Source organism: Oryctolagus cuniculus, chromosome 9 (assembly GCF_051225735.1).
Source record: "Oryctolagus cuniculus isolate XC-2025 breed Fujian yellow rabbit chromosome 9, ASM5122573v1, whole genome shotgun sequence".
Lineage (NCBI taxonomy): Eukaryota > Metazoa > Chordata > Mammalia > Lagomorpha > Leporidae > Oryctolagus > Oryctolagus cuniculus.
In genome coordinates, this window is record NC_142875.1 from 132,043,260 (window position 1) to 132,055,966 (window position 12,707).

Genomic DNA, 12,707 nt, shown 5'->3' on the forward strand with positions numbered 1-12,707 from the left:
AGGTGTAGTAGTTTTAACAGAATATCATTTGTCTCATTTAGTTCTGAAGGAAATAATGTAAAATTCTTTAAGAAGAAACATAGGGCAACTGAAAAGTATATAGAGGAGAAAGATGAAGATTATAAAAGCAAACTGATGCGGGCCGGCGCCGCAGCTCACTAGGCTAATCCTCCTCCTGCGGCGCCGGCACACCGGGTTCTAGTCCCGGTCGGGGCGCCAGTTCTGCACCAGTTGCTCCTCTTCCAGGCCAGCTCTCTGCTGTGGCCCGGGAGTGCAGTGGAGGATGGCCCAAGTGCTTGGACTCTGCGCCTGCATGGGAGACCAGGATAAGTACCTGGCTCCTGGCTTCGGATCGGTGCAGTGCGCCGGCTGTAATGGCCATTTGAGGGGTGAACCAACAGAAGGAAGACCTTTCTGTCTCTCTTTCTCACTGCCTAACTCTGCCTGTCCAAAAAAAAAAAAAAAAGTACACTGATGGGGACAGTGAGAGGAATGGAGACCCTGGTATCTACAGAAGATACGACTTGGCACCTGAAAACTCTATTATGGTCTGCTCATGTATAACTGATAACAGTAAGAGTACCTAGCATTATGAGGACTTGACAGATGGGGAAATTGAGGAAGAGGGTTGTCAAAGGTTTTAAGGTCACACCCTGTGTGTGGAGCCAGCTTTTCAGCCTGTGCAGCCTCACTCCAGGGTGGATACTTATGCATTTGTTGAACACCTGTTATGTGTGAAGCATGGTGCTTGCAGCTCTTGAGATCTGGGTGTGACGAGGCTGTGGATTCTGCCTTCGTGAAGTCTGTGGGGCACACAGTAGGCAGAGCTGTTTGGTGGAAAGGAAGTTACCTGCGTGCTGGTTGGTAGGACTGTAAGCAACACAGGAGAGGCCAGGCGTGGGACTTGCGGGAATGTTCACCTGGGCACAAGGACACTGTTTGAGAAGACCCAGTGCGTGGGGCTTGCAGTGTGTGCTACTATTGGCAGTGGTCCACTGCCCAGCCCCAGGTACTGTGCGCCCGGAAGGTGAGATCCAGACCCAGTGACAGAGCTGCAGTGAGGTCTGCCCTCTTCCCTGAATTCTGGGCATGGGGAAGGCCCCTGACAGACGTTGGCAATCTAGTTCTTGGAAAGGCTATAGATAGCCAGTTTATAGTTTGCATGAATACACGTTATTGCAGGGGAGTATTATAAATATGTTCCTTAGTAGTCATTTCTGTTGTCTCAGATTTGGTAAACATTGCTTCATAATAGTTTACTCATCTATTAGATGAATTTTTTGACTGTCATATATTTTTTTTTTTTTTGGCAGGCAGAGTGGACAGTGAGAGTGAGACAGAGAGAAAGGTCTTCCTTTTTGCCGTTGGTTCACCCTCCAATGGCCGCCGTGGCCAGCGCACCGTGCTGATCCAATGGCAGGAGCCAGGTGCTTCTCCTGGTCTCCCATGGGGTGCAGGGCCCAAGCACTTGGGCCATCCTCCACTGCACTCCCGGGCCACAGCAGAGAGCTGGCCTGGAAGAGGGGCAACCGGGACAGAATCCGGTGCCCCGACCGGGACTAGAACCCAGTGTGCCAGCACCGCAAGGCGGAGGATTAGCCTAGTGAGCTGCGGTGCCGGCCACTGTCATATTTTTTAACACTTTTGGCTTTAAGGAATTTTTTAAAGATAGTACCATATGTCACACTTAGAAAACTTCTAATAAAATTAAAGAATGACATACTTTCCACTATCATAATACTGCTTTTCCACTATTTTTCTGTCTGCTTTTTTTCTGCCTACAAATCATAGCTGGCGTTTAAACATAGAGCTCCAGACAATTCAACCTTTCTCTGCTCGGCCACTGTTGCAAGAAAACTTTCTGGTGTCTTACACCACAGTCTACTTATACAAAAGAGACTGCCTGGTGCAGAAATCCCTCCCTGGTGGTCCCTTCTTGCTTCTTTAAGTGGTAAACTTCCAGACACATTGTGCTTCTTTGTATCTAGTGATGAACTGTGTTTATGCGTTCCTTACAACCCTTGAAACAGAGCCATGCACAAATGCATCATTGGCTTCTCATGATCATTTCTAACAAGTGACAGCTCAGCTTGAATCTTCAGGAGAAAAGCCTGCTTTTATTTATTTGCCTATCTGTGTGCTTTTGCATGTAGGCATGCCGGAGGAGTCCAGAGAGGAAACAGAATCTCAGCGGAACCTAAACGTGGTTAGAAAGCAGTGTTTCAGGAGTGACATCCACAAACTGGTCCTCGCCGCTTTGAACAGGGTATGTCGAATACAGGTTTATTCCTTGACAAGGTCACCTAGAAAACTCCAGGGCTTTTTCTAGGTTAAGTTTCCCATTGCTGCTAGGAAGTTTGTGGCTGAGACCTGGAGAGATGGGGTGAGGGTTGAAGAACATGTGCACAGGTGACCCGGCTGTAGTCGGGGTGTTGCATGCTGTGGCCGTAGACACCCTCCTTGTGAAGGCCAGAATCGTGAACCCCTGTGAAGCTGGGTGTGCAGCTCAACATGCTGCTTTCTCTCTTATCTAAGATTTATTTATTTATTTGAAAGGCAGAGTTACAGAGAAGCAGAAGGAGGGAGGGAAGAAAGAGAGGGATGGACAGATGTTCAGTCTGCTGGTTCATCCCCCAATGGCTGTAACAATGGGGGCTGGGCCAGACCAAAGCTAGGAGCCTGGAGCTGCATCCAGGTCTGTCCCAAGTGCTTGGGCCAGGTTTCCCAGGGGCGTTAGCGGGGAGCAGGATCAGAGGTGAAGCAGCTGGAACTGGTGCCCATTTAGGATGTTGGCTTTGCAGGCAGTGGCCCAACCAGCTGCACCACAATGCAGGCCCCTCTTGTTTTGTTTCGTTTTTCTCCCTGGTTCTCTGCTTTTAAAGTATCAGCCCTCGTAGACATCCAGGGCACACCAGAGCCGTCTTTGATTCTCCAGGCTCATTGTCAGGGTTTCGTCCCATTGCTCAGGTGTTTTCATTTCTGTGTGCCTTGTAACAAAAGTGTCACTAAATCATGCTAAGTACGAATAAAGGGTAGAAGGGAACCCTGTTATCTTGTGCAGTGCAATAGGTGTTGATGGAATTGAGTTAACCTGGCCAGCACTTTGCCTCACTAGGCTAATCCTCTGCCTGCGGCACCAGCACCCCGGGTTCTAGTCCCAGTTGGGGCACCGGGTTTTGTTCCGGTTGCTCCTCTACCAGTCCAGCTCTCTGCTGTGGCCCGGGAAGGCGGTGGAGGATGGCGCAGGTGCTTGGGCCCTGTACCCGGATGGGAGACCAGGAGGAAGCACCTGGCTCCTGGCTTTGGATCGATGGCCATTTGGGGGGTGAACCAATGGAAAATGAAGATCTCTCTTTCTCTCTCCCTCTCCCTCACTGTTTAACTCTGCCTGTCAAAAAAAAAAAAAAAAAAAAAAAGGAATTGAGTTAACCTAAGATGAGTTGGTTCTTTGTAAAAGATTCAAGAATAAAGATGTAAAGAATGATTAAGGCTAATATTTTTATGACAGGGAAAGAGGATTCAAAGTAATTAATTAATGATTCCTTGTGATTTAGTGTACTTTGATAAATGTCATGAATTAATTAGAATAGTCTCCAGAGAGATCTCTTGGATTTCTCACAATTTAAGTTGAATTTTGTAATGTAATTTTCTGTTGTATGTTTGAATCTTGTATACTCACACCTTGATATGATTTTTGATTATAGCAAAATATGTTGTAGAAGGGTCAAATTGACTTGTAGAAATACTTGTTAAAATAAGGAGACGGAAGGAACCGAGCCGGCAATGATGAGCCCATAAGCAGGGTGATCTGTTCCTCTCCGTCTCGTTCCTGATCATCTGGCTGGGGAGCGATGGCCGTGCCTGACATCAGGTGTCTGCCCGAGCATGGTGGGTGCTCGGGCAGACTTGGGAGCATGTTCTGGGAACACAGGGGAGGCAGCGATAAATTAGATTCACGGTGAATGTTGCTGAGAAGGAAGGGGCTCCCGCAAAGCCCGAGAGGTGACTGTGGTTCCAGCTGGCTGCACTTGGCTGAAGCGCCCGTGTACCAGAGTGCCATAGACGGCAGCGCCGCCCGTCAGCCCTAAGTACCGTGCCGGAGTCGCTGGACTCCGGGGTCTGACTTTTTCCCTACATCCAGGAGAAGTGACCGAGAACTGCCTCTTTTTGCCCCTCTCAGCCAGCACCTGAGCCTTGTCACACTGCCTCACTGCACAGTGGCTGTCACTTGGTGCGGAGTTGAGGTCAAGGGGAAGCAGTGACAGTATTTTGTGCAGTTGTTTGAAAGGCCGAGATAGAGTGAAAGAGAGGGAGACAGAGCCAGTGCTCATTCTCTGGTTCACTCCCAAGGTGCTCATTAGCAGAATCCTGGAGCAGGAGTAGAGCTGGCACTGTGAAAGGAGATACGGCCTTTCCAAGTGTTGGCACTGCTGCGCCCAATGCTTGCCCCAACAATATTTTATGTCAAAAATCTTTGCACTGTTTTTCCACTAATCCTTCAGTGTGATTGAGGACAAAATGCTCTAAAAGATGAGAACAGGGCCAGCACCATGGCTCACTTGGTTAATCCTCCTCTTTGCGGCACCGGCATCCCATATGGGTGCTGGCTTCTAGCCCTGGTTGCTCCTCTTCCAGGCCAGCTCTCTGCTGTGGCCCGGGAGGGCAGTGGAGGGTGGCCCAAGTGCTTGGGCCCTGTACCACATGGGAGACCAGGAGAAGCACCTGGCTCCTGGCTTTGAATCGGCACAGCACCTGCCGTAGTGGCCACTTGGGGAGTGAACCAATGGAAGGAGGACCTTTCTCTCTGTATCTCTCTCTCTCACTGTCTATAGCTTTACCTATCAAATAATTTTTTTAAAAAAGATGAGAATGTTTTCTTTAGCTCTAAAATTCTGTGATTACAAAACATGAGAGGTTTAATGTCCAAATTTTATAGAAACAATGGGCAAGTAATCAATAAAAGTAGTCTAATTTTGTAGAACAGAACCCCAAATAAGGTAGAACTGGAGATTTGTATGACTCAGTTTTTTATTATTGCAATAAAAGGCCTGAGATAAACTAAGTAGGAAGGAACACAAGGTTTATTTAGCTCAGTGTCTTGAAGGTTCAATGTCTAAAGGGCGTGGTGCAGGCTTTGCTGTGTGGCAAGGAGCCCAAGGAGGATGGTTAGAGCATGTCTGGGGGAAGGGCCTCCTGGTGACTCAGGGTCTCCCGTTAGGCCCTCTTCCTGTAGCTTATACCGCCTTCCATAGCACCACCCTGGGCAGCCTGTGGGGAGCGTTCAGGATCCAAACCATAGCAAGACTCAACGAGGATTTACAAAGCGGAGTCTCAAGAAGTGTTTAGTAAAGTGAATCAGTGTTGGGTACAGAAAAATGCATGTACAGAAGCCAAGCGGCTGCTGGATCTGCCTGGAACATGTGTGCTGCACTCACATTGGATCCTGGTAGCTTTTCCACAGCTGAGAACTTGGAGCTGCCTGTCCCAGAGACAGCTGTTGGCCAGTGTTGTCTCTGAGCTCAACGTGGAGAAGAGCACTCTGGGCGGTGGAGCTGCATCTGTCCTTGTATGTGCTGGCTCCTTCCTGGCTTGAGCCAGGGGTCCCAGTACAGCAAGACCAGTCTTCCAAAGAAGTAGACACAAATGCAAGGGCTTGTGGGCTTCACAAGACCCTTGAGGAAAAATCTACTCAGTTTCAATAGTGGAGATATTTAGGTCAGTTGTAAATCATACACAGTCAAAGAGCTGATTCATAAAAGTTACAGCAACAACAAGAAATTCCATATGAGCAAAATTATAGATGGCTTAGATGACCACAGAAACTAAAACTTGGGCACAAAGGATGAAATGAAGACAAGAAAACATAAACTTTTTAGGTGAAATTACTGATTTTTTGAGAATGCACATTTATTGGTATTTATGAGCCTTTGATAAGAATAGCTAGAACTCGCTAAACTTATGTCAACTTGGTATGAAAAAAATTGATTTGCATGAATAACCAAGAGAAATTTGAAAAGAGAGGAGATACTTTGTGTTCTAGCTCCACCAGAAAATCAGCTGTGGCATAAAACTTAAGGCAAACGGGGCAACTCTGGTCCTGGAGGACATGGATTGGCTCCCCGTAGAAGTGTCCCCAGGAGAGGCTCAAATGGGAATGTGTGGGGGGTACATGATACTCCCCAACCACTGGAGAGATCGGCTGCTCCCCATTTCCATTGCAACAGCAGCTTTGCTGCCGTTTTAGGGAACAGGAAGCTGAATCTTTCCCTTCATCTTTTTCCCCAAGCACATCCCAGATGGATGAGATTTGAGGGTGATAAAATGTAAAAGGCATGTGTGCATATGAGAAATTCTCAGCGGTAGTCGTCGCTGATGTAATTTTATTTTATTTTAAAGATTTATTACTTCTGGGGCTGGTGCTATGGTGCGGTAGGTTAATCCTCCACTTGCGGCACTGGCATGCCATATGGGCGCCGGTTCTAGTCCTGGCTGCTCCTCTTCCAGTCCAGCTCCCTGCTGTGGTCTGGGAAAGCAGTAGACTGTGGCCAAGTGCTTGGGGCCCCTGCACTCATTGGGAGACCCGAAAGAAGCTCCTGGCTCCTGGCTTTGGATGGGCGCAGCTCTGGCCATTGCGGCCAGATTTATTACTTATTTGAAATGTGGAGTAACACAGACAGAGGGACAGACAGATCTCCCCCTGCTGGTCCCTAAATGGCAACGATAGCTGAGGGTAGGGCAAGTTGAAACCAAGTCGGGGACTCTGTCTGAGTCTGCGACTCTATCTGGGTCTCCCAAGAGGTTTGCAGGGGCCAAGCACTTGGATCATCTTCTGCTGCTTTCCCAGGTGCATTTGCAGGGAGCTGGATCAGAAGTGGGAACCCAGGACTGGCACCAGCACTCATGTAGGATGCCAGCATCCCAGGTAGTACAATGCCTGCCCCCACTAAGTAAGTTCAAAACAGGGAAACTTCTGTTGAAGAGAAAGGTGGCAGTATCTATGAAAATGAAAATGCTCTTGTCTTCTGATGAGTGACTCCACTCCAGGCGTTGCTAATGTAGATGCACTTGCACATGTACACAAAGACGTACAGACAGCACACTCATTGACATTGCTTAGAAGAAGAGAAAGGTGTCAGCAAAGTCAGTGCTTCGAGGTGATCACGAGTGCTGTGTGACAAAGATGTAGAGCTTCGATTCTGGGTCATTATTTGGTGGTTAGGTTGAAGCGTGTGATGAGGTTTTTTTTATATTTATCTAGTTATTTGAAAGGCAGAGTTATAGTGAGGCAGAGAGAGAGGGGGCGGAAGGGAGGGGTCTCCCATCTGTGGGCTCACTCTCCAGGCAGCTGCAAAGACTGGAGCTGTCCCAACCTGAAGCCAGAAGCAAGAGCTTCCTCCAGGTCTCCCACACGGGTGCTGGGGCCCAAGAACCTGGACCATCCTCCCCTGCTTCCTCAGGCCACAGCAGAGAGCTGGACTGGAAGTGGAGCAGCCAGGACTCCAACTGGCGCCCCTATGGGATGCTGACACTGCAGGTGGCACTGGCCCCAACATGTGTTAAGCTTTGGGCAAGGCATTGTCAAAGGAGGCTGTGTCATTTCTGGAACAGACATTTAGTAGGCTGGTGGGGCATGTTCTGGAACATTCTCTCCGACTGACCTACAGTGTGTGAGGCATTATTGGATGTAATGAGCAGGGCCCCTCTTGGCCTGCAGCGTCCAGGTTGCAGAAGTATTCCGAGCTGTTCATCATCTGCTAGGAAGTGTGTGGACTGCTGCTGCCACTCGCTGTTGTCTGTCCTGAAATGCATTGCCCTCCCATAGACACTGAAGAGATACGTCATCTTATCTCCAAAGTAGCTAATTCTGTGTAGGAACTAAAAACCCACAAGGCGAGATTCCTAATGTGCGACTATGGAGAAATCTCCACTTTTCCAGAATACGAGGGTGTCCTCCAGGTGTCCATTCATCTGTGTCATCACCCTTTGCACATTTTCTGGTGCAGTTAGCATAGTACCATTCTTTTATTTTTGAAAATTTATTGATTGATCTGAAAGTGGAGTTGAGAGAGAGAGAGAGAGGAGAGAGAGAGAGAGACTGACTGAGACTTGGCTTTTGCTGGTTCACTCCCTGGGCTGGCCAAGGCCAAAGCCAAGAGCCTGGAGCCTGGAGCCTCTTCTGGGTCTCCAGGTGGCTGCTGGGATCCAATGACGTGGGCCATCCTCCATTGTCTTTCCAAGAGTATTAGCAGGGAGCTGGATCCACAGTGGAGCAACTGGGACTTGAACCGGCACCCCTATGGGATGCTGGTATCACTGCCAACAACTTTACCCACTATGCCACAACACCAGCCCCATGATCATGAATTTGTTACACAGTTATATTACAATTATTTATAAATTATTTGAGGATACTGTGTTTTTTTCCTTTTGGCTTAAGTATTTATTTATTTATTTGAAAATCAGAGTTAGAGAAAGAGAGAAACAGATCTTCCATCTGCTGATTCACTCCCCAAATGGCCACAATGGCTGGGGCTGGGGCAGGCTGAAGCCAGGAGCCACAGAGCTGGCCCCAGTCCCACTTATTAATGTCTTCTCAGCCTTACTCCTGTCACTGACTGTAGCACCACTTGTTTCAGATTATAATCATGTAGTGTTTGCTTTCATAGCTCCAGCTGTACGAAATTTCTTCATAGTTAACTTTGTGGACCCTGGAGTCTGGATAATACTGGGTTAAAATCTGGGTCTACCATCTACAGACTCTGTATCCTGGACAAGCTATGTAGTATCTTGGTTTTATTATGAATAAAATAGAGATAATGAATTATTTTCCCAGTAGGATTATTAGAAAGATTTTATTGTGTATTTCATATAAAAGTATCAGTACAGTGCTTGAAACATAGAATGTACTCAATACATGGTAGTTAATCTTTTTAAAAAAGATTTATTTATTTGAGAGGCAGGGTTAAAGAGGGGTGGGGGCCTGCACTGTGGCACAGCGGGTTAACGCCCTGTCCTGAAGCACCGGCATACCATATGGGCGCTGGTTCAAGACCCAGCTGCTCCTCTTCCGATCATCCTCTGTTATGGTCTGGGAAAGCAGTAGAAGATGGCCCAAGTCCTTGGGCCTCTGCACCCGCGTGGGAGACCCAGAAGAAGCTCCTGGCTCCTGACTATCTACACAGCTCTGGCTGTTAAAGCCAATTGGGGAGTGAACCATTGGAATCAGATGGAAGACGCCCCCCTCTGCCCCACGGCTCCTCTCTGCCTCTCCTCTCTCTGTGTAACTCTGACTTTCAAATAAATAAATAAATCTTAAAAAAAAGGAGTGGGGGTAGAGACAGAGATCTTCCATCTGCTGGTTCACTATCCGTATGGCTGCAAGGGCCAGGGCTGGGCCAGCCTAAAACTCTGAGCTTCATCTGGGTCTCCCACATGGATGCAGGGTTCCAGGGACATGGGCCGTCTTCTGCTGCTTTCCCAGGTGCACTAGCAGGGAGGTGGATTGGAAGTCGAGCAGCAGGAACTCCAGTGGATCCTAGGTGGTGGCCTCACCCGCTGTGCCACAGCATGTGCCCTACTTATTTTATTGGTTTTAAATTTGAAGACGTCTTTTGATTCTGGCTGTAAAAGATGGGAATATCAGAGTATTCTGATTTCCACACACACTGCTGACCTCTGTTAGGTAATTTTTATATTCTTTATATACTAATGGATTGCGACATTGGCAGAATATACAATGTTTGCGTTCCACTTCATAACCCTGTGTTTCCTCAGCTTGCCTTCGTCTTACTCCTTCAGCTGCACAGAATCAGTGTCCACCTCAAGTGCTTTTGGTTTATTTTCTCTTTTCTTAATCTGAATGTCTTTAAAAAGTTTCATTTCCCACTTATTTTTAAAAGATTTTTTTTATGTTTTTAATGATTTTATTTGAGAGGTAGAGTCACAGAGACAGAGACAGAGAGAGAGAGAGAGAGAGAGACAGCAAGAGCTACAGAAAGGTCTCACATCCATTGGTTCACTCCCCAGATGGCTGCAATGGCTGGAGCTGAGCTGATGCGAAGCAAGAAGCCAGGAGCTTCTTCCAGGTCTCCCACGTGGGTGCTCAGCCACTTCGCCATCTTCCACTGCTTTCCCACGTGCATTAGCAGGGAGCTGGATTGGAAGTGGAGCAAGCAGGACACAATGGAGCACCCATATGGGATGCTTGCTGGCACCCCAGGCCGAGGCTTAGCTTTCTATGCAACAGCACCAGCCCCCTTTCTAAATATTTTAATATTCAGAGTTTTTGGTATTGTTGTTTGCATATTTAGACTTGAAAAGAGAGCATGGTTGGTGTTAAGATGTCAGTATTTGTAGGCATCATCTCTCCGTATCCTGGTACTGACAGATGGGTGGAGAAGTCTGAGACCAGCTGCATTTGCTTATTTTTAAATGGGTTGTTTTATGTTGTAGTTGTTGTGTGTGTTTTTGGATGTTTTTGCTTGGCTCCCTGAAGGATTCTTTATCTTGAAATCCAACCACTTAATTGGGATCTCTCTCGGTGTTAGTCCTGGGATATGGTGCCCTCATTCTAGCTGTATCTAACTTTTTTTTCCTGAAATGTCTCCTTGATTTGCATCTTTAAATATCCATAAATTCTGTTTTATTACTTTATCTCCCTTAGAGGATCTCAGTCTTTTGATGTTGGACCTCTTTTGTCTTAATCCTCTTATTTTTCGGAGGATAAGGAGGTAACTACAATTTATTACCCATCTACTCATATTCATGATTACCAATCCATACCTTTTTTACATTTCTCAAGAGCAAACATGGGATTTTTAAAGAGAACAGGAAGCAAGAAACAAAAGCCCACAGCATCTGGGAATAGTTCTTCTTTCTTGAACCTGGTGACCTGTAGTTGGCAAAGAGGCCAGTGCGGGCAGCTTCCCGTGGAGCTGGCGAGTTAGTACACTTATTCCAGAAACCTAGTCAGTTACTAATGGCAGACATGTGAAAGGATGTGGGGCATAGTTTTTCACCTGGAAAACATCGGCTAAGTAGAAATGAGTAAATTGACTTTCATCCTGACATAAACAGTGATGCAAAAAATGTCCTGCTTCCACGGGGGTGCTTTAGATAAGTGCGGGAAGTCTCAGGAAGCCCTGAGTGTATCATAATGTCATGCATACATAATAACCATATTGTTTTCAAGGTTTCTGTGTTTAAAAATGAAATACCCAACTGAAGATATAAATATTATCTTAAAAAAGTGGTTGAGAAGGAGAGAGAGACAGAAAGAGATCTCTCATCGACTGATTCACTCCCCAGATGGCTGCAGCAGCCAGAGTTGGGCCAGCCCAAAGCCAGGAGCCACGAGTTTCCTCCAGGTATCCCATGTGGTTGCAGGGGCGTCCTCCACTGATTTCCCAGGTGCATTAGCAGGGAGTTGAATAGGAAGTGAAGCAGCCAGGACTTGAACTGTCCCCTGGATATGGGATGTGAGTGTCCAAGCGATGGTTTAGCGCACTGCACCACCAGCTGGCTCCACTCTTCTAATGAATTTATTTAAGCACAGTCATAGGTAATCTTGTGAAACTCTGATTTCTTTTTGTGCATAGTTGAGTTAGAGTTCCTGTTAGAAGTCATTAATGATTATCAAACTGGACCTGAAATGGTTTGAGACTAGGGCAGGTCAATGTGGCAAGGACCAATAGTTGATTTAGAAGTTTGTTAGAGGAGACACTGGCTTGCAGTGCCAGATCCCACATAGAGGGCTAATTGGAGTCCTGGCTGCTCTATTTCTGATCCAAGCTCCCTGTTGATGTTCCTGGAAAAGAAGAAGAAGGTGGCCCAAGTGCTTGGACCCCTGCCACCCACATGGAGACCCAGATGGAGTTCCTGGCTGCTGGCTTCAACCTTCCCAGCCAGACCATTGTGGGCATTTTGAGGAAATAAGTTGCTAGGTAGCTCTGTTTCCTTGCCCTGCCCCCCTTCCATCACTCCACCTTCCAAATAAATGTTTTTTTAAAAAATGAATTTCTTAGAGGTGAAGGTGTTAAGGACAGAGATAAGTGCTTTATACATAGTGATTTGATGTGATGTTAACACATAAATAAGCCTATGGAAAGTCTTGAGCTTTGCATCAGGTGTGGCTAGGTAATCTGAAGGGCCCAGTATGGAACGAAAGTGCAGGGCCTTTTATGTGAGAATTTTATTTAAACCCAGGGACAGCACAGCATTAAAGCAGCAGTGGGGCCCTTGAAAGCACAGAGCTGTGTGTGATCCCGCAAGTTCGCACCTGGGAAGCTGGCTTGCCTGGCCAGCAGGAAGGATAGCCCTGGTAATTGAACACAGATGCATGGCAGTCTGACTTTTTGTTTTGAGAAGATTCTAAACATTTGACTTTGAACCCCTGAGTTGAAGATGCTGGTGTCAAGCAGAGAGAAATAATGGACTTTGAGCTTAAGAGGCTGAAACTTGGGTGTTCAGTTATCTGCTAAAGGTCCTGGTCCCACTTTTTTGTATCAATCCCTAGAGAGTTATCGTATGTCTACAGCAGATGTCTACGGCAGAGGGCTTTTCTGAGGGCCAAGTGAGCTGATGTACAGGATGTGCCTTCAGGAGTATCTGGCACACAGCAGGTGCTTCCGAGGAGCAGGCATTGTGACTGCTGGTGCTCTCGCTGTTGGGCTTGGTTGGGGCCATGTGGCCACCACAAACAGAAGAGC

General features: G+C 47.1%; 1 protein-coding gene across 4 annotated transcripts in view; it reads left to right on the forward strand.

Annotated features, from left to right (window-relative positions):
* Positions 1-12,707, forward strand: part of LRRK2 (leucine rich repeat kinase 2) — a 165,880-nt gene that overhangs the window by 41,762 nt on the left and 111,411 nt on the right. For all 4 annotated transcript variants that reach the window (XR_016213165.1, XR_016213164.1, XM_070049660.2 and 1 more), the window contains exon 14: positions 2,154-2,266. Coding sequence is in view for 2 of the 4 variants with exons in the window: in XM_070049660.2 (XP_069905761.2) it covers positions 2,154-2,266 (113 nt within the window). In the remaining 2 variants the exon portion in view is untranslated. The remainder of the gene's footprint in view (positions 1-2,153; positions 2,267-12,707) is intronic.